The sequence below is a fragment of the Chaetodon auriga genome, chromosome 4 (genome assembly GCF_051107435.1).
Source record: "Chaetodon auriga isolate fChaAug3 chromosome 4, fChaAug3.hap1, whole genome shotgun sequence".
NCBI classification, from domain to species: Eukaryota; Metazoa; Chordata; class Actinopteri; order Chaetodontiformes; family Chaetodontidae; genus Chaetodon; species Chaetodon auriga.
The window spans coordinates 7,506,433-7,527,042 of NC_135077.1; the positions used below are offsets into that span (position 1 = coordinate 7,506,433).

Here is a 20,610-nt window from a genome sequence, read left to right on the forward strand (position 1 = left end):
CATTGAATGTTACCCTTGTCAGTCATTTTAAAACAAACCACAAGTCACTTAAACTTCAATATTTTCTTTCTTCCTTCAAGTGAAGTCATCTGTGTGTTGCATGGGTTGCTGTGTGTGCTATTTCTGACTCTGTTCCCTAATTTTCTATCTATTGTTTGCTGTTCCTTATGCATGCTATGGTGTGACTCATTCTGCACTTACTTTTCTGTTTGTATGTTTTGATATTAACTGAGATGACTTAACTGCATTAATCTTCAGCGTCACTGATGGGAACACCTTGTTTAATGGTATAATTTGTTCGTCTTCTGAGAAGATTAAGCTGTAACATCTCAAGTGTTGGTTCAAAATAAAAAGCTGTTCACAAGGATTTGACTGAAAGCTTTAAAATGTTTTTGTTTTTTTTCAGCCAGTGTTATGGCAACAGTTTTGTAGGTCTTTATGTCAGGAAGGAATTACCGGCAGCAGTTTAAATGTCCTCAGAATTAATGCCGATGGATTTTCGGTTTTCCATACCTTTATATACCTACATGACAGTGTGACCTCCCTTCATCTTAAGCACATTTTAATGGAGGTTTTCTAGATTTTTATCCGCCTGCAGGATAACAACGGCCGTCTCACCTCATCCTGACAGAGCAGCTCAAATTGCCAGAAAGACTAAATCAGAAATCTGACTTGATCACGCTCACTGCATAAATCCACTACATGTCAGAGGGGGATATTGTACTTTTCACTCCACAACATGTAGTGGATAGCTGTAGTTTTTTTTTTTTTTTTTTATTAACAAAGGCTCACAGACCAACAGAGACCACCAGGTGACAACATGATGGAAAACTAAAGACTGTTTGGACAACTGCACGACTGATTGGTGACAGATTGTATGTATTGTAAGAGATGATGAAATGAGAAGCAGCCTATTGACATATAAAAATATAACCTGTAAAAACACTTTGAGAGACAGAGGCAAAAAGGGCAGCACCAAAGGATGATCAGAAGAAGTTAACTGCAATAGATGTGGTTACAAACATGGACACAGAAGATCTGCAGCCTTTCGTCAGTCAGGTAAGTTATGCCAGGAAAAAAAAATGCAAAGATGTGCAAACCACAGGTAGAGAAAAGAAAGCTGTGGAACAGAGAAGGGCCAGCAGTGACTTGTTCATTGCCACAGGTGGAAAAGGATGTATGCATCAAAACTAATGACAGTGCAGATATGGAGGATACAGGTGACTGAACTCAGGGATGATCAAGAGACCTTAAGCAAACATCAAGTATTTCTGTAAGGCTCGCTACAGTTGTGGCGATGTTACAGTTGTAAAGAATAAAAATAGAAAAGCTGAACAGACATCAGGTCGCACTGCGGACCTCGTCTCAGCAGGAGTCCAGAGCTCTCAGAAGTTTGATCGCAGTTGGCTAATGCTACGCATGCGCAGTAGAGTGAATATTTTGGACAGTAATATGTCACGAGATTGTTTATTGTGCAAGCATATCTTTTAGGTTGCATATAAAAGCTCTCTGTAACACTGTGACTTTATACTCAGTAACATTTAAACTTTTCTGAGTCTCGGTCTGCTGTTTAGGTGCAACACGAATGTCATTTGAACCCGTTTCAGCGAGAGCTTGTATCACTGGCCCGCAGTCAGAGCCGAGTGGATGAAATGTTTGCAGGGATCCTGTCAGCGTGCCCAGAAACGGACTGTGTGGGTCAAAAGTCCCACTTCCAAAGATGCATCGAGTTTAACGTTTACCACACTAGATGATGGAGAGTCACTCAGACGGCCATCACCGTGCGTCCATTATCGGACACAGTTCCACTCATGACATCACCGGAGTGACAGGGCAGCCGTGCGGGGGGGAGGAGGAGGAGGAGGAGGAGGAGGTGGAAGAGGAGGATCTCTCCTCATAAGTTTACTTTGCCCTTTGCGGGAGATGAGATTCAGCCTCCACAAACCCGCCGCGAGACGAGCAGGACCGGGGGAGGACACTGTGAGAGCACGCTGAAATCTGCTGAATTCAGGATTATCCGCGGGTCATGGACGGTTTTGTCTAGCGGAGGCTTTTTTTTTGGTTCGCTTCGGATTCCGGGTGGTGCGCCTGCAGCTGAGCGGAGCGCGCAGTGCGACTGCAGGCGGCTCTGAAGGAAACCATATCTGGTCAAAGTATTCGTTGCTGTCACCCAGCGGGACCGTCCGGCTATAAATAGCGCTGGAGGAGGTACGGAAATAAATGCAAAAATCACACTGAAGCTGTAAAACAGTCAAATTAGTGAAGATCACACGTCAGGGATGAAACAATGTACAGGACAAGACTTTTAAAATGACTGAAAGTAAGTTTCCATGAGGTCACTGAAAGGAAAGGGGGCTTCTTCAGGAAAACTGACAAATATATCCACACATTTATTTATTTCACTGTTAATGTTTTGTATCCAGTTGGACAATGTTTTATCGAGCGTGGCTTCCCTCTTTAATTAAGTGCATGCTGGAAGTCCTCACACCAAAGTCCTGCACAGACAGGGATTCTAATACAGTTTTTATCGTGTACTGTAGGTACTTGAGGGTCTCTGATACACGAAATTTGTTTAAAAAAAAAACAAAAACAAAACAATCTATTGTGACTTACGCCAGTGATCGAATTAGTGAATACGTAATAATCAGACTATTCTAGTGCACAGGGTTCATGCATGGGGTTAAAATCACTTTAACTTGGTGTAAGTTGTGGTCATGACAGTTAAGTTGAAATGTAAAACCGTGTTACATAATCAGGATTTCAGTCAACAAGTGCAGTGAGATGCAACAGTTGTCTGCTGACATGTTGGCTGTCAGTTCCTCTGTGACCTACTTCCATCAGTCACTGTACAGTAAATGGAGCCCGGTAACCTTTGTTTCTTCTTCGTCTGTTGTTCCCTGTGATAGAGCGTCTCTACTCATCTTTCTTCTCACTCTTTGACATGAACTCATTGTTTCACCATCTAAAACATGCACACATGCATGTTCTTCATCTGTGGGGTAAATCACATCCACGACTCCCTCAATATGGCACTCTGATCAGTGAGGGGACCTTTTGACCTATGTAGAATGCACAAACGGCCTGACCCCAGGTCCACGGCAGCTTGTGAGCTGCTAGGCCCCTCATCATTCACGTCATGATATACGACGCCGTGCTGGTCCCTGAAGTAAGGACACAGCAGCCATCACTGAGGGCTTCAGCTTCCTCTGCACTAAAAGCTGGTGGAATGAGAGAACATGTAACAACAATCGTGACTGTCACTTTGTCTGCTGTTATCTTGAGCCCACTGTAGAACTAATGGTTACGACTTTATATTAAAAAGGGACTTGATGTTGTGTACGAATTCATTTTGGTAACAGTCTGTGCATTGTATCTTTCTTGTTATTGTCACTGCAGAAAACACAGCTTATCTGTGCCATGTGCTTTACATTGGGCAGAGGAAAGCAGACCAGGTGCCTCTCAGCTGTTTTCTACAGGGCCATTTGAGACCTGTGTGAGTCTAACAATTACGATCTTACAAGATGTTTTAGACAAACAAAGAAGTTCCAGTTCCTGTACCACAGAAGAATAAACAGCATAAAGCATGATGGAAATGCACTGATCCCTTCAGGAATAAGTGTATTTACTTTTTTGTTCCCAGGAGATAAAAGATCCTAATTTGACTCCTTGGATCCGGTTTGAAATCTCAGGCTTACAAGATACTTTTTTGTGCTAAGTTTGTGATTTACAACCTATTTTTTTTTTTTTTTAAACCTAGAGGGATCTGGAGTTTGTTGCATTGTTTATGTTTAAATTCATACCTGAATCTACGGGATACTCACTTGTTAAAGTACGTCCAGTCTGTGGAGGATATTGCCGGGCCACATAGTTAAAGCTCCCGTGTTAACTGAGTTTGACGTAAGCTTAGAGACGACAGCAATACATCTCAGATTTACCAAAGTGAAACATTCACACGCCACTCACTGTGCATGCCATATTTTTTCACGACAGCGTAAGCTGTTTGAAGACATTAAACAGGAAGTCATGTGCTGAAGTGTGTAAAAGTCCACCGCTGTGCTCTCCCTTTATGTGCTGATTTATTGGCTGGAAGAGTTTTCGGCCACTCTGAGAGCATGTGGGAGTTTTACAGAGATTTATGTGTATTTAATGGTTGAAAAACTCACAGCTTCACCGGGTTTATGCTTGAACTCAAATGGAGAGATCCACAAAGCAATTGGGGTTAAAGCGCTTTGCTCCACTGGAGAAGCTCAATTGTATAATTTGGATGTAAAACTGATATTTAAAATGTGAACTCTTCTTTTAAGTTTTATTCCGAGAAGTGCTGTGCTGAGACCAGTTGCCATGTAACATCAGTTTGAAGGTTTTACACTCATCTGACTTGACTAATGATCCTGTATCAGTGCTGCTATTCTTAGAGGCCTGAGGACTGGACAGGCCTGGTTTAGAGGGCAAGGATCAAGACAAGTGTTTATGACTTTACAGGGTACATTCCGACTCGGGTCATCTTTAAATTGTCTGTCCTCTCAGGCCAGTGGATGTTCTCCAGTGAAGCAGACACTTGTAGAAACGGTCTAAATACAGGCCCGGGTCTGTTTGATATCATGAGAGCAGGTCAGCCTCTGCCAGCAGACTTGCAGCATTATTTGGAGTCCAGCCCAGATCTTCATCTTTGGTTTTGGAAACTTGTCTTGTCATGGAGCTTAGAGAAAGCAGAACAAAAGAACGGCACGCTTGACCCCACCTTTTAGAAGGTTAGCCAAAACACACTTGCTGACATACTTAAGATCAAGAAGAAACGTTTGCACTCACATTTGTACTCCGTGCACGAAGCATTTTCTGCACTGGTGGAGTCTTTTAAGCTCAACCCTTTCTGTCTAATTTGAGAGGATTCTCATCCTTTGATGGAGGCTCAGAAAAGTTATTATTTGTGTCGTCAGTGGACGTCTTTCACATTTCAAACCCCTGATCCATAGTTTTGAGGAACCAGGGCACCAACCGAGCGTTTGGTGCCGTGATCCACGAATGTTCCCCTGCAGCTCATCCATCACCACTCATCTGGCCCCATAGCCAAGACTCTGTCGTGAAATGTGGAGTTAGAGAGAGGAAAACACAGCTCCAGCCTGTCCACACTGTCAGCGAAGGAAAGCATGAGCAACAACACTTTTCCGGACAAGATATTTGGTTTATCCGAGGTTGGCTTTTAGATTTTTCTGCGGAGTGTTTTGAGGATAAAAAGCAGACAGCACTTCTGACAGTGATTCATGGCACACAGGTCCGACACAACTCTTTTTATTACAGCAAGTCTTGTCACTTCATGACTTTTTTTCTTAAGTTCCCAGGTTTCAAAATACAAATCCAGTTCACAAAATATTTTTTTCTTTCATGTTAATTAAATGATCAGATTTCAGTGCTCACCACAAACAAATGACCCAAACTCTCGTAGAACCTTGATATTGCCGGATGGTACCATAAACCACGCCATGGAGTAATTTATGGACCAATCCCAAACAAAGTAGGTAGTTCTAGCTTGACCTTGAGGTCAATACCACTCACATATCGCTATGTGAAAGCTGCAGGTAAAAGCCAGTTAGCTTAGCTCCGAGACTGGAAACAGCTAACCTGGCTCTGTTTAAAAGTTACTAAATCCAGAGCGTAAAAAAAACAATTGACTGTTTCGCTGGTGCTTCAGTTCTGGACTTCTCCCAGCCAAGAAACAGTCCAGGTAGATGGATTCTGTTAACTTTGGACTGAGCCAGGCCAGCTGTTTCCAGACTTTGTGCTGAGCTACGCTAACTGACTGCTGGCTGTATCTTCAAATTATTCATCCAGACATGACAATGGTATCAATATCCTCATCCCATCTGACCTATTGGTATCTCCAGTATGTCAAGCGATTTTTCTTTAAGACCAGCTACCCTGAAAAAATCCAGCAAACATATCTGGTGTCGTTAAATGATACAAGTTGCCTTATCGGGAAACTTGGAGCTGGGAATGAATCTTCTGCTCGCTAGCCAAATGCTTCCACAGTCAATTAGAATAATAGAGGAATTTGAAATGGAAAAATGAAGCCTCAGAGCATCCACTGTGAAAACAGCATCAGACATTACGGTCTCAGATGTTGTAGTTCGATGAAGAGCCACTGAAAACTGCAAAACAGTTTTATGAGATGGTGTAAAAAAAAAGACAAAGACAGTTCAATACAGGAGCTTCTTTCCCAGCCTCCAGTCACTGTACCCTGTCAGTTACTCTGGGGTGAAGTGGAGGCGGGAAAACAAACAGTGGAATACGATGCTTCACATCTTTCTTCACAGATGACTTAGTGTATCTGTTGCTTTCTCATTCTGAGTGCTGTTAATCTCTCTGTGCTTCTGCCTCCTCCAGGTTTCTTTCTCTCCCAGGAGCACTACAGGCACTTGGCTGCCTTTGCTGTTATTTTACCCCTGAGCTGAGGTGAGCACAGTCAAGTTCTTACAGCAAAGAGCAACATCAAGTGACACTGATGCTGCATGTGGTTCGTGCATGTGATTTTTATCTTTTGGCAATTGACCGTCAAAGTCCTTCAAAGTCATCTCAGCAGTGATTTTCTGAATGCTTTCTCTGCTGTTTCCATGCACAGACTTTTTTTCTTGCAGGCTCCTGATCCCTTGCATTTTGTCTTTCTCTCTTGGAGGGGTTATTGAGGTGAGGGAACCAATTCAATACCTGTCAGATCCCTTTGTGTGTTTGTTCAGAATAAATTTACCTTGACGGCACTAAATCTCAGGTGTCAGACAATATCTCACCTCCATCAGTCTAAACCTTGCAAAAAGAAAATGAGACAAGACACGACAGTGAAAGAAGTAAAAGTTTGGTTAATTGCTAGTCACCTGAATCGTTCCACTGCAGTCAATACTGCTGATACTGAATGTGACACTCTAAACACATCTGTTTTCATCTTATGCATTTGCTCTTTTCGTATGCATGTCCCGTTGAAGTGACATTATCCATGTTTCCAGGCGCGCTGTCCATCATGTCGGTGTTGAGGAAGGAGATGGAGAAGTACAGGGACATAGACGAGGACGAGCTGCTGAAGAAACTGTCCGAGGAAGAGCTGCAGCGATTAGAGGATGAATTAGAGGAGCTGGATCCTGATGTAAGTTTATAATTTAGATTCCATATGGAGCAGTTTCTGTCGCTGTGTTGGTGTCAGTGGAGAGTTATTTGGCCATACAGGCTTAACAGAGCCCTCTAATGGAATATGCTGCAGTCTGCTGTACATTACATACATGTCCGTGTGTGTTCATCTGAATCGCTGTTAACTAATTTCTGGTTTGAGCCAGTCAAACTGGGTTAATTGCATTTTAATGCCCTTGAACATCGTCACATAGTCAAACTTTCAAATCAATGTTTTTACAGTATACATTATTTGGACAGAATTTTAACAGCTTAATTAAATAAAGGTGTAATTGGATGCAACATGTGGCAGAAAATGGATTGTCCAAAATTTCACAATCTATTCGGAATTGAATGGTATTTTTGTTTATTTATTATTTTTTGCTTTGATATTTTATAGACAATTTCTGAAAAAAATCAATCAATCCTGATTAATCCACAATGAAAATGCAAATCAGGCAAATACATGAGTGAGCAAGTACAATGAAACAGTGCTGGTTATTCAGGCTGAAGTGAAACTGAACCAACAGAGATACATTTTGTGATTTTGCGATGATGCTAGCTTTGCTGCTGTTAACTCACCTTCTTCCCCGTCATTGACTGTATTTCTCTACTTGTATTGAGTGCAGCCTATGGGAGGCATGGCAGCGTATCATGTTAGTCATTGTGCTATAGTAGGTCAAGTACGTGTACTTGTGTTTAGTTTCTGTTGCTTTTTACGATGTGTTTATATCTGTATTTAATGCATCCGCCACCACCTTCATACCCTCAGTGATGCATCATGGGTGGAGGTGGTGACAGCAGCAGCTGTAATAGCTTTTTGATGAATGCCTGACTGCTCATAAAGAGGCTGGACTCCCCCTTAATGCCAAGCGGATGACTGAAAGGGTATAATGTGTGTGTGTGTGTGTGTGTGTGTGTGTGTGTGTGTGTGTGTGTGTGTGTGTGTGTGTGTGTGTAAGGGAGGGATGATGCCAACAGTGAGTGACTGGAGGGACTCCATGACGTAAACAGAAAAGGCAGTGAGAGGTAGTGCGTGCGTGCTTACCTCGTTTGTGCCTGTTTATGAGGGTAACCTGTTGCACAATACTTAAGTGCCCATTTGCTTCCAAACACACTGGAACCTTCCCAGCCATGGTTCCTACCTCAGTTCCAGTAAACCACTGAAAAAGCCTCATCATGTTGGACAAAAAAACAACATGTCTGCCAGCTGTGCTGCGATTGCAGAAAGATAAATTTACTGTCAGTCATAAACAGAACATTCTGTAATATTAGTACATGCAGTACCGCCTCCCAGTCATCCAGTGACAAACCACAACTTGGACTGGTTCATACTGTTTGCTTTTCCTCCGACACTGTGGTCTCATCCTTGTGGCTGACGTGTGGAGATTTGTGACCTTTTGGATTAGCTCTGACATCCTTTTTAAACCTGAATAAGTTAATACAAATCTCATGGACCAAGATTACTCTTACATTTCTCAAGTCACGGAAAGTAGAAATATAGATGACTGAAAGCTGTAATCATAAATGTTTTTCCTGAAAATTGTAGCATTTTTTGGCACCATTACTGTTTTAGGTTCAGTTTTTACAGCTGTTTTCAGCCACAAAGCTCTGATGAACCCACTGTACACAACCTGTCCAGCAGACGAGGTTAGTGACTAGCTAGTGAACATAGTGGAGCATTTAGCAGCTAAAGAGCCGGATATTTTAGTTGGTGGAGACCAAACCGAAGTTAAAAGGAGGTTCATCAGGTGGCCAGAAGACACAACTCTAAATAAATGCTCATGTGTCTCTGTATCTGGATGTGTAAATAAGCCACTGTTTGCAAAGTTTGCCGTATCAACTTTTTAAGGTGATAAAATATGTCAAAGTTATGTTAACAGCTTGTTTCTGCTGCTCTCAGACAGCCAAAACAAATCCATTATTGCTTATTATTATTTAAAAGCAATATTTTGTCACTTTTTACTCACATATCTTAAAAGCCTTCGCCTTCTGTTCATGGAGGCACGTACTGTATATGTTACAGTCGCATGCTCAGAGATGACTGCTGAGAGCTAATGAGGGAGGAGGTGGGATGACAGAGGGAAGTCAAGTTAGTAGGGACAGGAGACAAAGACAGAGTCTCATGCTGGTAAAAATAACATGCTGTGGCTGGAAGAGTGCCTGTTATCTGCAGCTGACATAAAAAGCTCTGCAGTGACGCTATGATGTACTCTGGCCATACTATAAATATGACTGCAAGTCACATGAACGTTTATGGACCACTACTGGAAAGACTGAATGAGAGACACAGAGGAGGAGGGAGTTTATTTCAAATCAAACAATCGTGTCAGTGTGGTCTGATGGTGTATTATCAGGTTGTTTGCTGCTTTGACAGTATTATTCTTTGAGAGAGACTGAAGGCAGAGGAATAAGGGGGAGAGGCAAAGAGAGTGGGAGAGTTACGAGGCGAGAGAGGCCCTCCAAGCGCTGAGAGGACAGATAAGATATGAAGCTATAAGTAGCACTTGTAAGAGCTTGGTTTTGAATGTTGCTTTAAGTTGAAAATAACGAGGTGAGCAGCAAAGCTCTTTGAAATGTCTCGGTCATGTGTCGGGCTGGACGAGAGATAAGGAATGATGTGACCAAAGATACAGTAGCACCATCTTCATACCTGTCATTTTGCTTTGATACTGTATCACGTGGAATAGAAATATTAGTGTTGGCTTTAATTTGGTAGTATTGTTATTGAGTTCTTGGAAAGTGTATGAAAAGTGGGTGTGCATTTTCCCACTTTAAACAGATTTGTGCATTTCTGGGTCTTTTGTATTTATTTATTTGTTGAGTTATAATCTCACTTATTCTTATTTCCATCTGCAACGGACTGCAGAGGGACATGTCACATCATACCATTTTTTAATACTTTCCTCTTTAACTGTCAATTCCTCAGAATGAAAGACCAAGGTTGCAGATTTACTCTGACCGAGAGTAAAATTCACCACAAAATCAAAGATCGTGCAGGATTTGTTCCTCACTGCTGACTGCCGCACTGCTCAAAAACAGTGCACTCAGTTCTGTCACTGGTGTAATTCATTGTTCTGCACTTCTTTACCCAGTGCCAGCCCTTTACATTATGTCATTTCTCTCCCTTGTCTAGAATGCATTGCTGCCAGCTGGGATGCGGCAGAAGGACCAGACAAAGAAAGCTCCCACTGGGACGTTTCAGAGAGACAACCTGCTGGCCCACCTGGAGAAACAGGCCAAAGAGCATCCTGACAAAGAAGACCTGGTGCCATTCACGGGGGAGAAGAGAGGTAAAAACTGGTTATCTGGTGGTAAAGATGAGAAGGTGGCTTTGTGTGGCTCAAAGTACTGTTTTCATCAGTTATCCAAGCATGTGAGCTCAGGAGAGGGTGGAGTCTTCTGGGCTGGGCTAAAGTTGCCCCAGCAGCAGCACATTTGCCTTTTTGGCTGAATAAATAGTTTATATAGTAATAATTTTTATCTAGTTAACTTCAGGAAACCCTAAAGTCAGAGGCCTTTCATGAGTAGGAGGATTTTTTTCCCCTAAGGGGTACCACCCCTCACCAGGCCTTGTGAGGCCTGTCACCAGTCAGTGGTCACAGCAGTGTGTGACGGATGGTGAGAGATACCGGACGTCTCTGTGTGAAACTCTAGAAGGTCTCCCTGCTGTCACCTTGTCACCAGAGTTCTTTGCTGGTGTGGCTGCTTTAGTGCGCTTGTGGACATTATATTGTAATTTCACAGACCAGCTGTGAAACTGCAGATGGCGAAACATCTACATGCAAGGCGCTGTTTAACATCTAGTTCTGTTCAAAGCCATCTGTCGTCACTCCCCTCACACTGAGACAAAGCCCACGACGGTTTGCTCCACAGGCGGACATGAAACAGGTTGATTTTTACCTGTCACATTTTTAAACAGTGTGCTAAACAACGCGGAAAGATGCAGTGGTGCAACTGGGACGGGGAGAGGACACAGGTGCCTTTCAAGAAGCTGCTCGCTGCTCTGGGAAATTCTCGCCACTCTGCTGCCAGCAGCTGGTGTTTATGTGGGGGTCCAAAAAGGTCTGGCTGAAACTGGAGGAGCTCACCACATGCAGACAGAGACACAGCAGACCTATCAGTGAGGACATAGATCTCTGGGTCTTTACAGACAGGCGAACATGGTGACGACAGTAGTCGGGTGTGAAGTGATGAAGGGATACACGCCTCAGAAAGCTCAGCTGTGTTAGATAACAGGACTTTATCAGAGATACTTCTACATTTACATTTTATACTGTACGTGCTCTGTTTTAATGTGAGTTGTAAGTTGTTACGAGTTAATGGGTTCATTGTTTCCGTAATGCCTGACTTACCGAGAAAATGTTTTTCTTTTGCCTACTGTGTCTGTGCTGCACTGATGCCACGTTCAAGTCAAATCGGAATTATCACTCATACTAGTGTTTGCACTTATTTGACTGATTAGACTGTGAAGGCTTGGTTAAGATGTTTCACTTGTTGGGACAAACTTAGCTCTTGCTAGCACATGGACTTCAGTGACTTCATGTCATTCCCAGCACAGCTCCACCCAGCCTCATCCTGAGCAGAGATGTGATTAGTCAGCACAAGTGAAAACACCTGTGTGTGTGTGTGTGTGTTTGTGTGGAGAAGCTTTCCCTCACCAAATGCCATCAGGTAAGGGTCAGGTGCTGCTGATGTCATAGTGGTCGTGCTGGTAGTGTACTGTATGTCTTTGCGCTGAATCTCTCCACCCATGTTGCAGGGAAGGCCTGGGTGCCTAAGAAGAGGGTGGACCCCATCATAGAGAATGTGACTCTGGAGCCGGAGCTCGAAGAAGCCCTGGCCAGCGCTTCTGATGCTGAACTGTGTGATATCGCAGGTAATAGAACCACCCCCCCACCCCCACATGTCCACACAGTCTCATGGACTGTATGAGTAAGGCCTGTTCAGTTTTATGTAACTTTACACCAAATTTACTGTTTTTTTTTTTTTTTTTTAAAGTAGATCAGTTGTAATTGTTTTTTACCTGGATAGAGTCATACATGGAGTCCTCGTGGTGAAAGCAGTTTAGGACATACTTTCAGCTGCACAAAGTTAAGAGAAAAATGAGGGGATCAGATCTCATTTTCATGTGTTCGACGTTTTGGACTTTCTTTTTTAGAAACAACAAAACACAGAGTGGCACACATACAGATACTTACGTAAAAGCGTCTGAATGAATGATATTCACAGACTGGATCTGATGATGAATGTGCAGGTGTCTGATTATTCTACATCTTCTCTCACTAATCAGCATAAACACGGTCATGGCCTCAACTTCCCCTCATTCATTGACTTTTCATTAATCTAAATCTTGTCCATTTCCTCTAGTGCTCCTTCCACCTTCCCTCCACCCTTCCCCTTCATCCTCCCATCAATCTCTCCACCTCCTCCATCCCTGCTGGATATCTCTGTTCACTAGCTCAGCACCACCCAGGGTATCTGTAGACTGCACGCGGTGTTTGCATGGAACGGCTCATGTACACGATGTTGGCTTTTAGCAGAACCATTCAGACGCTCCGATGTCTCTACTGTACATGCATTACACTGGAATTCTCATGGATTCTGTGTAATATATGGCATAATGTCACCACTGGTGCAAATCTATTCCTGCATGTACATACTTTTAACGTACTGTTTTACACACTGCAGAGGTCTAATTAACCTTTGAAATTTGCTCATTTCTATCTTTAAAGTATTTTCTGATGTAAAACATATTTTAACAAAGAAATGTCTATATTGGTTAATCTAATCTAGAAAATTACTGTATGCTTTCAAAGCTAATTAGCATTAGCACCATTGTTTTTTTTAGCTCATTTGTGGTAAGTTGAAAGCTCATAACTCTAAGTACATTTAATCTCTTTGTAAGTGTCATATATTACAGAACAGTATGTAAACACATTTAGTTTTAACCACTACCAGAGTCTCTATCAGCATTAGCACGACAGAAATCTATCATGAAACAATAGTGCTGCTTAGAGCAGAAGCACAGGAATTTCCTGGAGTTGTCAAAGGTAACGTGCCCCACTTCTACTAAGAGCAGCTTGTATTCTCTAACAGTTTATGTCTTTGCAAACTGTTCTCATGCTCTCAATCGCTCTGACAAACAGACGAGGTGATTCAAATGGTCTCTTTTTATACAGCGTCCTCAGAGCAGCTGCAAAACATATTTCACGTTCACTGCTGCAGGGACACAAGTGGGATTCCTTTACAGTTATGACGCAGCAGGTGGAGTATTGTGCTGATCCGCAGTCAGCCGACAGAGGGCGAGACTTCAGCTGTGGCTGCAGAAACCAAAGCCTGTACATGTTTCCACTTAAACTACTGTACCTGAAACTTTCCAGCACACAGCCGCTTGATCGTTGAAACAACACTGTCGTGTTTGGTTTGCTTTGATGCTTTGAGTTGTGATATGCTGTCTGCATTAGCATGGTGGCTGTGACTAGACGATGATGAAATCTCTTTTTCAGCATTCCTCTCACTCTCTCTGTCTCTTCCTCTGAGCCTTTTTCCATCCTCATTCGGTCTTCTTGCTGTCTTCCAGCCATCCTGGGTATGCACACCCTGATGAGTAACCAGCAGTACTATGAAGCCCTGGCCAGCAGCACCATAGTCAACAAGCAAGGCCTCAACAGTACGCACACACACGCTTGCACACATGTACTAAAACTTATGTAACTGAGTCTTTTATTTGCATGGCCTGTTTTCACTCAGTGCAATCACAGATGTGTTTGGTGTTGGGCTTTTCAAGAAACAAGGAAAAGGATCCTAAAATAAAGCAGATCACTCAACGAGTTTGAAGAAAATCACCTCATTCCAGGAAAATGTTGAAGCAAGTTGACTTCGACTGGAATCAAGTGAAATGATCTCATGTCGGCAGAATGCTGCTTTATTTTACCAAAGATGATCGGCTCAGTCTTTGTGTGCTGCACATGCACAAATACAGTTTCACAGATCAAAAGTGAACATAAAGTCAATAAGTAGATGAAGATAAGTGTATACAGACACTAATACATAGTTTGATAGTTCTCCCAGGAATAACATGGATGATTCACACACACACATTGAGCCATTGTTTATCCTGCATGGTGGCTCATCCTATAGATCCTCCTCCAGCTCTAAACAGAGACAGAGGCCGAACATCGGACTTCCAAATATGACTGTCTCTCATAAAGAGAGCCGGTTGTAAACTCCTGATTGGCCTGCTGACATCGTCACTTGCCTTGTTCTCACTACTGATTCAGAGGGAGGTACATGAACGAGTCTTTTTCTGTTATTGTTTGAGCATTGTTTCAAACGAAGACAGTAAGGATCTATATTTCAATAAGAAACTGAGATTTAAGCTTTTGCCTGATCTGATTCTGCATCTGACAGGGAATTCATAATATACTGTATAGTTATTAAAGTTACAGACATTATACTGCTTATATTGACCAAAATGATTTTATAATTCGTTCAATTTCCAACAACATTTTTTACAGACTCTTGAATTAAAACAATATGCCTTTTTACATGTTTTGTTGACACAGCTTTCCAAAGTATCCTGCTCTGTTTTACCTTCATTTCACTGCTGCACACGGTAGATATTAAGTGACTTGAAACTTGTTTGGGTTACTTAATTCATCACACTCAACATCACATCTGCTACTGTGGTTGTAAAAAGTTACAATATACATGTGTTAAAATAGGTGCTTATGCAGATTAAGTGACTGGTCTGTCCTGCATTCTGTGCAAACCCCCATCTTCCCTGTGATGGATTACCGACAATAAGATTCCTTTGAAGAGACTTATTCAAAAATGTGTTTGGCACGGACTGTCGGCAGATGAGTAAAGAGTCTCAAGCAGTAAACCATCCAGATACATTTGTTCACTAAGACACGTTGGGAAAAGGCCACACACATGTTTCAATGAGTCTCCTGCTGCACATCAGTGTGTTCTGTTAATGTGCTGTATGCAGGTGTGATCCAGTGCACCCAGTATAAACCGGTCCCTGACGAGGAGCCCAACTCCACTGATGTAGAAGAGACCCTGTCAAGGGTAAAGAGGAACGACCCTGACCTGGTTGAGGTCAACCTCAACAACATCAGGGTAAATGAGTGGGTGTATATATGTGTGTGTGTGTGTGTGTGTGTGTGTGCATATTCTGTTGAGGATTACAAGAGATTAGATTTAGTTTTTAGTTTAATTCTCAAACTCAAAGACATTGATGCACCCATTTTTTTGTTTTCACATTTTAACTTAAAGCTACGTTTCAAGCTTATATTTGAACAGAATAGTTTGCAAACACTAAATATGAAATTCATTTTAGGGCATAAAAGTTGATTTTATCAAACATGTTTGAGGCATTCAGGAACAAAATGACATAACGTTTCTGTGACCTTGGGTGTGATCTTCATGGACGAACATATTGAGATAAAGTGCAAACAGATCCTCTTAGATCTTGAAGTAATAACTGAATCGCTGCTGAGCTGTAATGTTTAGGCATTGTGTTTTTCTGCACCCAGAACATCCCCATCAAGACTCTGAAAGCATACGCTGAGGCTCTGATGAAGAACACTGTGGTGGAGAGGTTTAGTATTGTAGGAACCAGGAGCAACGACCCTGTAGCATTTGTAAGTCGCAACATTAAACACCGAAACACAGAATTGACTTTACCTCATTTAATGCTCCATTCCTCTGAAATGCCGTTGAGTTAAACTAGTTTTTTATTTAATGGTTTGCATTAGTTTGATTGCTCTGTGGGTTGCACTGTTCATAGTATCATTCTGTTATTAACACGTTTCTGTCTTCAGGCTTTTTTCACGATTTAACCTCGTTGACTCTTTATCTTAATGCAAATCCTCTTTCAGGCCAGAATAGGAGTTTTCTTTTTTTGCCTTAAAAAGAGCAAATGACCACAAAGCAATGAGTGAATCCAGATACAGCATGCGTGTTAATGTGTTTCGTCAGGCCCTGGCAGAGATGTTGAAGGTGAACACAACACTGAAGAGCCTGAACGTTGAGTCCAACTTCATTACCGGGACTGGAATCCTGGCCCTCATAGAGTCACTGCAGAACAACGCCACACTACAGGAGCTCAAGATAGACAATCAGGTACCAGCTGCATCGTGTACCTGCAGTCTCCACCACACGAGCAATGCACAGAGCGTGCGTGCGTGCGTGCCTGCAGTCTCCACCACACGAGCAATGCACAGTGCGTGCGTGCGTGCGTGCATCATGTAGCGTACACAAGTCATCTTTGCCACCTGATTGCATTGTGTCACACTGCATATTTGTACATGTGTGAGTCACCATTCACTCATTAGTTCAGCTTGTTGAATGACTCTTTTTCCCTTTACCGCATCACCCATCTCCCTTGTGGCTCCATTTGCCATCTGACTTAATTGACTAATTGACTGATTGATTGAAATGATATAAAATGGAAATTGAAAAAGCCACTTCATCCTCTGTTGCCATGGATATCACCACTGTATCTGTTGTGGCATCCAGTTAATGGAGAGTCATTCAACACAAATCCTTTTCTTTTACCCACTTTTTCTTCATCTCTACATCTCTCCTTGTGTCTCCTCCACCATCCCTCACTCCCCAAACTCCAGAGCCAGCCGTTAGGCAACAAGGTGGAGATGGAGATAGCCAGCATGCTGGAGAAAAACACCACGCTGTTGAAGTTTGGATATCATTTCACCCAGCAGGGCCCACGCCTCCGAGGCTCCAACGCCATGATGAACAACAACGACCTGGGTGGGTTACACACACGCGTGCAGACACACACACGCAGATACACTCACGCATTTGAAAGCACCGGTGCAGCAGTGCGTCGTGGAAACAGACACATAGAAACACACATTTTTTTACATTTCACTGAATCAGGAACATTGACAGATGTTGATGAACTGGATGTAAACTGGTAACATTTCTAGTACATAATGTGTTTTATGGCCAATTCACCTCATAGAGCTTTAGTTTATGTAACTCGTGCACAGTCTTTGAGTAGTATTGTGTTTGGCAGTGTTGGTTGTTACATGTGTCAGTGCTGACACTTTATCTTTGCTATATCTCCTTGGGTTCTACTTTAATCAGACGGTAATAGAAGAATCAGAGTGATATCATCGGCCGGTAACTCAGTAGTACGGCCAGAAAGCCCCGGCCAATCAAAACAGCGGCTTCCTAAGTCATGACATCAGCACTATGAAAAGAGTCTGTTTATGAGAGAGAGCAAAATGAAACTGGTAGAATGGAAAGTAGATGGATCTACCGTTGTTATTTATGGTCACATTTATGGTAAAATTGACTTTATATATATTATTATTGGCTTCTGTTGGCTGATCTCTTTTTCTGCCTCTGAGGTGTTATGTTTTCAGGTTGTCTGTCCATCTGTCCCATTCTCATGAACGCGATATCTCAAGAACACCTTGAGGGAATTTTTCAAACACAAATTATGACAAAAAACGGAAATTCTGACAAAATTTCTGTTTCATGGGATAAAATGATCAACGGTCAAACCTCACCGTGATATCATAATGTTCTGTAAAAACACTTTTCTGGCCAATAATCAACACCGTAACTCAGGAACAGAAGGGGAGGTTGTGACCATATTTCACATTTGGTCAGATACTGAACTGGTGACACTAATCTTGGGTGTTCACCTTGAAACTGTGCTGATTGTTTCAATCATCTGTGCATCCATGTTTTACAGTTTGTGGCTTCTTTGCAGCAACATCCACATTTGCAAGTTGACTGGTTGCCAGAGGCATACGACCATGAGGCAGTAACTTCACTGCTTTTATTGTCCGTATACCAAAGAGTGTTTAGTCCAGTCTTCTCTTAGACAGTCCAGAAAGATCTTCTGAGCTTCACAAGATTAGAAAGTGTGAGTGTTTGCTCCTGAGCATAATAAGAGAAACAGTTTTAGGTTTCGAAAGTGAGGGTAAGTGTCAATCAATGCCATTTTGGCTGTCTTCACGTCCACCAAAGGTACAGGATTTAGGCTTAAGTTCAGAATCATGGACACAGTTTATGGGCTCTTTTGTTCCTGACAGATTTATTGTCTGCTTGTGTTGCGTCCCAAACCACCTGAAGATAAACATAATATATTTATCTAATGTGTCATAACCTTGTCCTAACCTTTTCCTCCCCCGTCGTCTTTAAGCCCGGGTCGTCAGGTCAGAGTCGGATGGCTCCTTCACCCTCACTCTGTCTGTCCCTGAGCTGGAGATGGCCTTCGGGAAAAAGTTCAAGTCTAAGACTAAGTACAAAAAAACAAACAGGACTGCAAACGCTGTACTCAGCCTTGCCTTTTTTCTGCCAACAACACCTGGTTCTTTTCCAGACCAGCAGAAAGCGCTGCCACCATCTGTCCTACTCCTCTGAGAGTTTGTGTTGCTTCGTCACTGTCATCACCCCTTCTTTTCATCTTCTAGGCATCTCTGGTTTGCAAAGTCCTCTGACAGAGCTCCCCAGTTTAGCTGCTGTTGCCCCTTCCAGTCCTACATGAACCCCTGCCCAGCAGTGCAGCAAACTGGACAATATTGAAGAAAATTCAGGAGATTGGTCTTGATCTAAAAAATGAGAGGGCACTCACCTTTTACTCAAAAGGAGTACGATAATGAAAAGTAAACTTCTTATCTGTGCACGGTTAAAATAACCTATTGAAATACAGTAAAAGTACAACCAACAAATTCATTACCCAACCCTTCTGTCATATGTCCCAGCAAGAAGAAGATGCTCTAGCTCACTGGAAACAGTATCCTCTATATACGTGTTCTGTCTTTCAAACCTGATCGGACAAGATGAGACTGCCCTTTTCTGCTTGCTGTAGTCGTTTTTGGGTCTTCTATCATCCTTTGGCTGCACTGATGAGCTGCAGAAACCTTTTCTGCATCACTTTCCCAGTAATACATCAGTACTTTATTCCTTGGCCGCTTTATTTAGGTTCTTCCTTGGCCTTTTTACTTTATTTGATCATTCTCCTCTCCTGATCTGCTGTGTCTGCTGCTCCTGCATCATCTGGAGGCATCCAGCCTCCTCTGCTCAGCCTCTGTCCTCTTCTGCTCTTTGAAACACTGCTCTTATCCAAAGCTGGATTGCTAACTGCCCTGGGGTCAGTTGACTCAGCGGCCCTGGAGTCTTCATTTAACTAATTCTCATTTATTTGTTAATACTGTATGCACCACTAAATTACAGTGTCAACGAAGGGCTCAGTAGGGGCCCTCACCTCATTGTTGTCCCAGGGCCCAATAGTGGGATAATCCAGCTCTTTTTCCACTCTTTGCAGATAAGGCAGGCATACTTGCTTCAGCTTAAGTTGTTGCTGCTGCTGCTGCTGCTGATGATGATGATGATGGACCACCTTCTTTCTTCTGTTTTTCTAATTTTTCTGTCTCTCCGTTTTTCCTCTTCCTTCCTTGTCCCCCTGTCACCTCTCTTTTTTTCTTTCTCCTCTTCCTGTGTCCCTCCACCTTCCCTCCATCTACAGTAAGAAAGAGAAGGCTTGAGGGAGGACCCATCTTCCCCAAGTGTCGGACGAATGTGTAGAAACCAGGTCTACTCTCAACCCTCTGTTCCTCTTCTTCAACCCACCATTTCTTCAAAACCACATCTTGTCATCCTCTCCAGCCTCACACCATCAATGGCCTACTCAGAAAATCACACCCACCACGTCAGGTTCAGTCGCTTGGGATTCGGAGGCAATCTGAACTCTTTCGACTTCTAGACCTTTTTTTTTTTAAGTAGATATCGAAGGATCCAATGGGATTAATCAGCAGTGTCCGTCTGAGCTTTCAGTGCATGCAAAAGGGGACAGTATGTGCTTATTTTTATGCGCTGAATTTTCGACCTGGGTTCCAGGCTTGATCATTTGTGGTCGCTCTTTGTACAAACTAACCAGGCAAAGTTTACCTTGTCATCATGAATCCTTTGATATCTCCTCAAATGTCTAGATTCCTTTATAAAGGGGCCTTTGGTCTGCTTTTCATTGAGGTAATGGGACTCTCTTAGCACTCTCTGTTTCTATTGATGAGTTGAATGAATTTTAATTATTATTATTATGCTGTAAATGAGTTGTGCTGTCAGTATTGTCGCTCCTCAAAGTTTCTGATTTTGCTCCGGGGTCAACATACAAGGTACTTTCTACCATTTATACACAAATAGCAATGTCCCATTTGAATTTGCTAGAGCTAAAAAAAAAAACAAAAAAAACCTTTTCTGCATTCAATCTAAACAGTATTTAGTGACTCACTGTCCTCAGATACTAAGCTATACAGACTCTTCAGAAATGGACAGACAGATTGACAAACCTGGCTACTGTGAGACTTGTTGCTATATACAGAATATATTTATTTGTGGCAGCCCTGGGAAGGAGTCAGAGGCCGTTCAAATACTCGACATAACTTGGATTCATGGTGCTGGATGGTGTAATCA

General features: G+C 42.5%; 1 protein-coding gene across 4 annotated transcripts; it reads left to right on the forward strand.

Moving 5' to 3' along the window:
* The first annotated feature begins 1,835 nt into the window (after window positions 1–1,835).
* On the forward strand, window positions 1,836–20,367 carry tmod1 (tropomodulin 1). 4 transcript variants are annotated; one of them, XM_076729717.1, is made up of 13 exons: window positions 1,836–2,208; window positions 6,382–6,450; window positions 6,633–6,681; window positions 6,996–7,132; window positions 10,289–10,445; window positions 11,915–12,031; window positions 13,736–13,825; window positions 15,149–15,279; window positions 15,696–15,803; window positions 16,141–16,284; window positions 16,788–16,932; window positions 18,341–18,440; window positions 19,667–20,367. In XM_076729717.1, exons 4-13 carry the CDS (start codon window positions 7,010–7,012, stop codon window positions 19,683–19,685), a joined length of 1,134 nt encoding a protein of 377 aa, XP_076585832.1. In that variant the 5' UTR covers window positions 1,836–2,208; window positions 6,382–6,450; window positions 6,633–6,681; window positions 6,996–7,009; the 3' UTR covers window positions 19,686–20,367. The 4 variants fall into 4 exon arrangements, with proteins under 4 accessions (XP_076585832.1, XP_076585835.1, XP_076585834.1 ...); XM_076729719.1 differs by lacking the exon at window positions 1,836–2,208 and adding an exon at window positions 3,445–3,493 and having other exon boundaries at window positions 19,667–19,799; XM_076729720.1 differs by lacking the exon at window positions 18,341–18,440 and having other exon boundaries at window positions 2,104–2,208; window positions 19,667–19,831.
* The last annotated feature ends 243 nt before the right edge of the window (window positions 20,368–20,610 follow it).

Bases quoted from the DNA above. Each gene is read 5' to 3' on its own strand.
- tmod1 (XM_076729717.1), top strand. From the start codon at position 7,010: ATGTCGGTGTTGAGGAAGGAGATGGAGAAGTACAGGGACATAGACGAG. The intron at 10,446-11,914 runs GTAAAAACTGGT...CCCATGTTGCAG, and splicing joins ATTCACGGGGGAGAAGAGAG to GGAAGGCCTGGGTGCCTAAG. The intron at 16,285-16,787 runs GTACCAGCTGCA...CCCAAACTCCAG, and splicing joins AGCTCAAGATAGACAATCAG to AGCCAGCCGTTAGGCAACAA.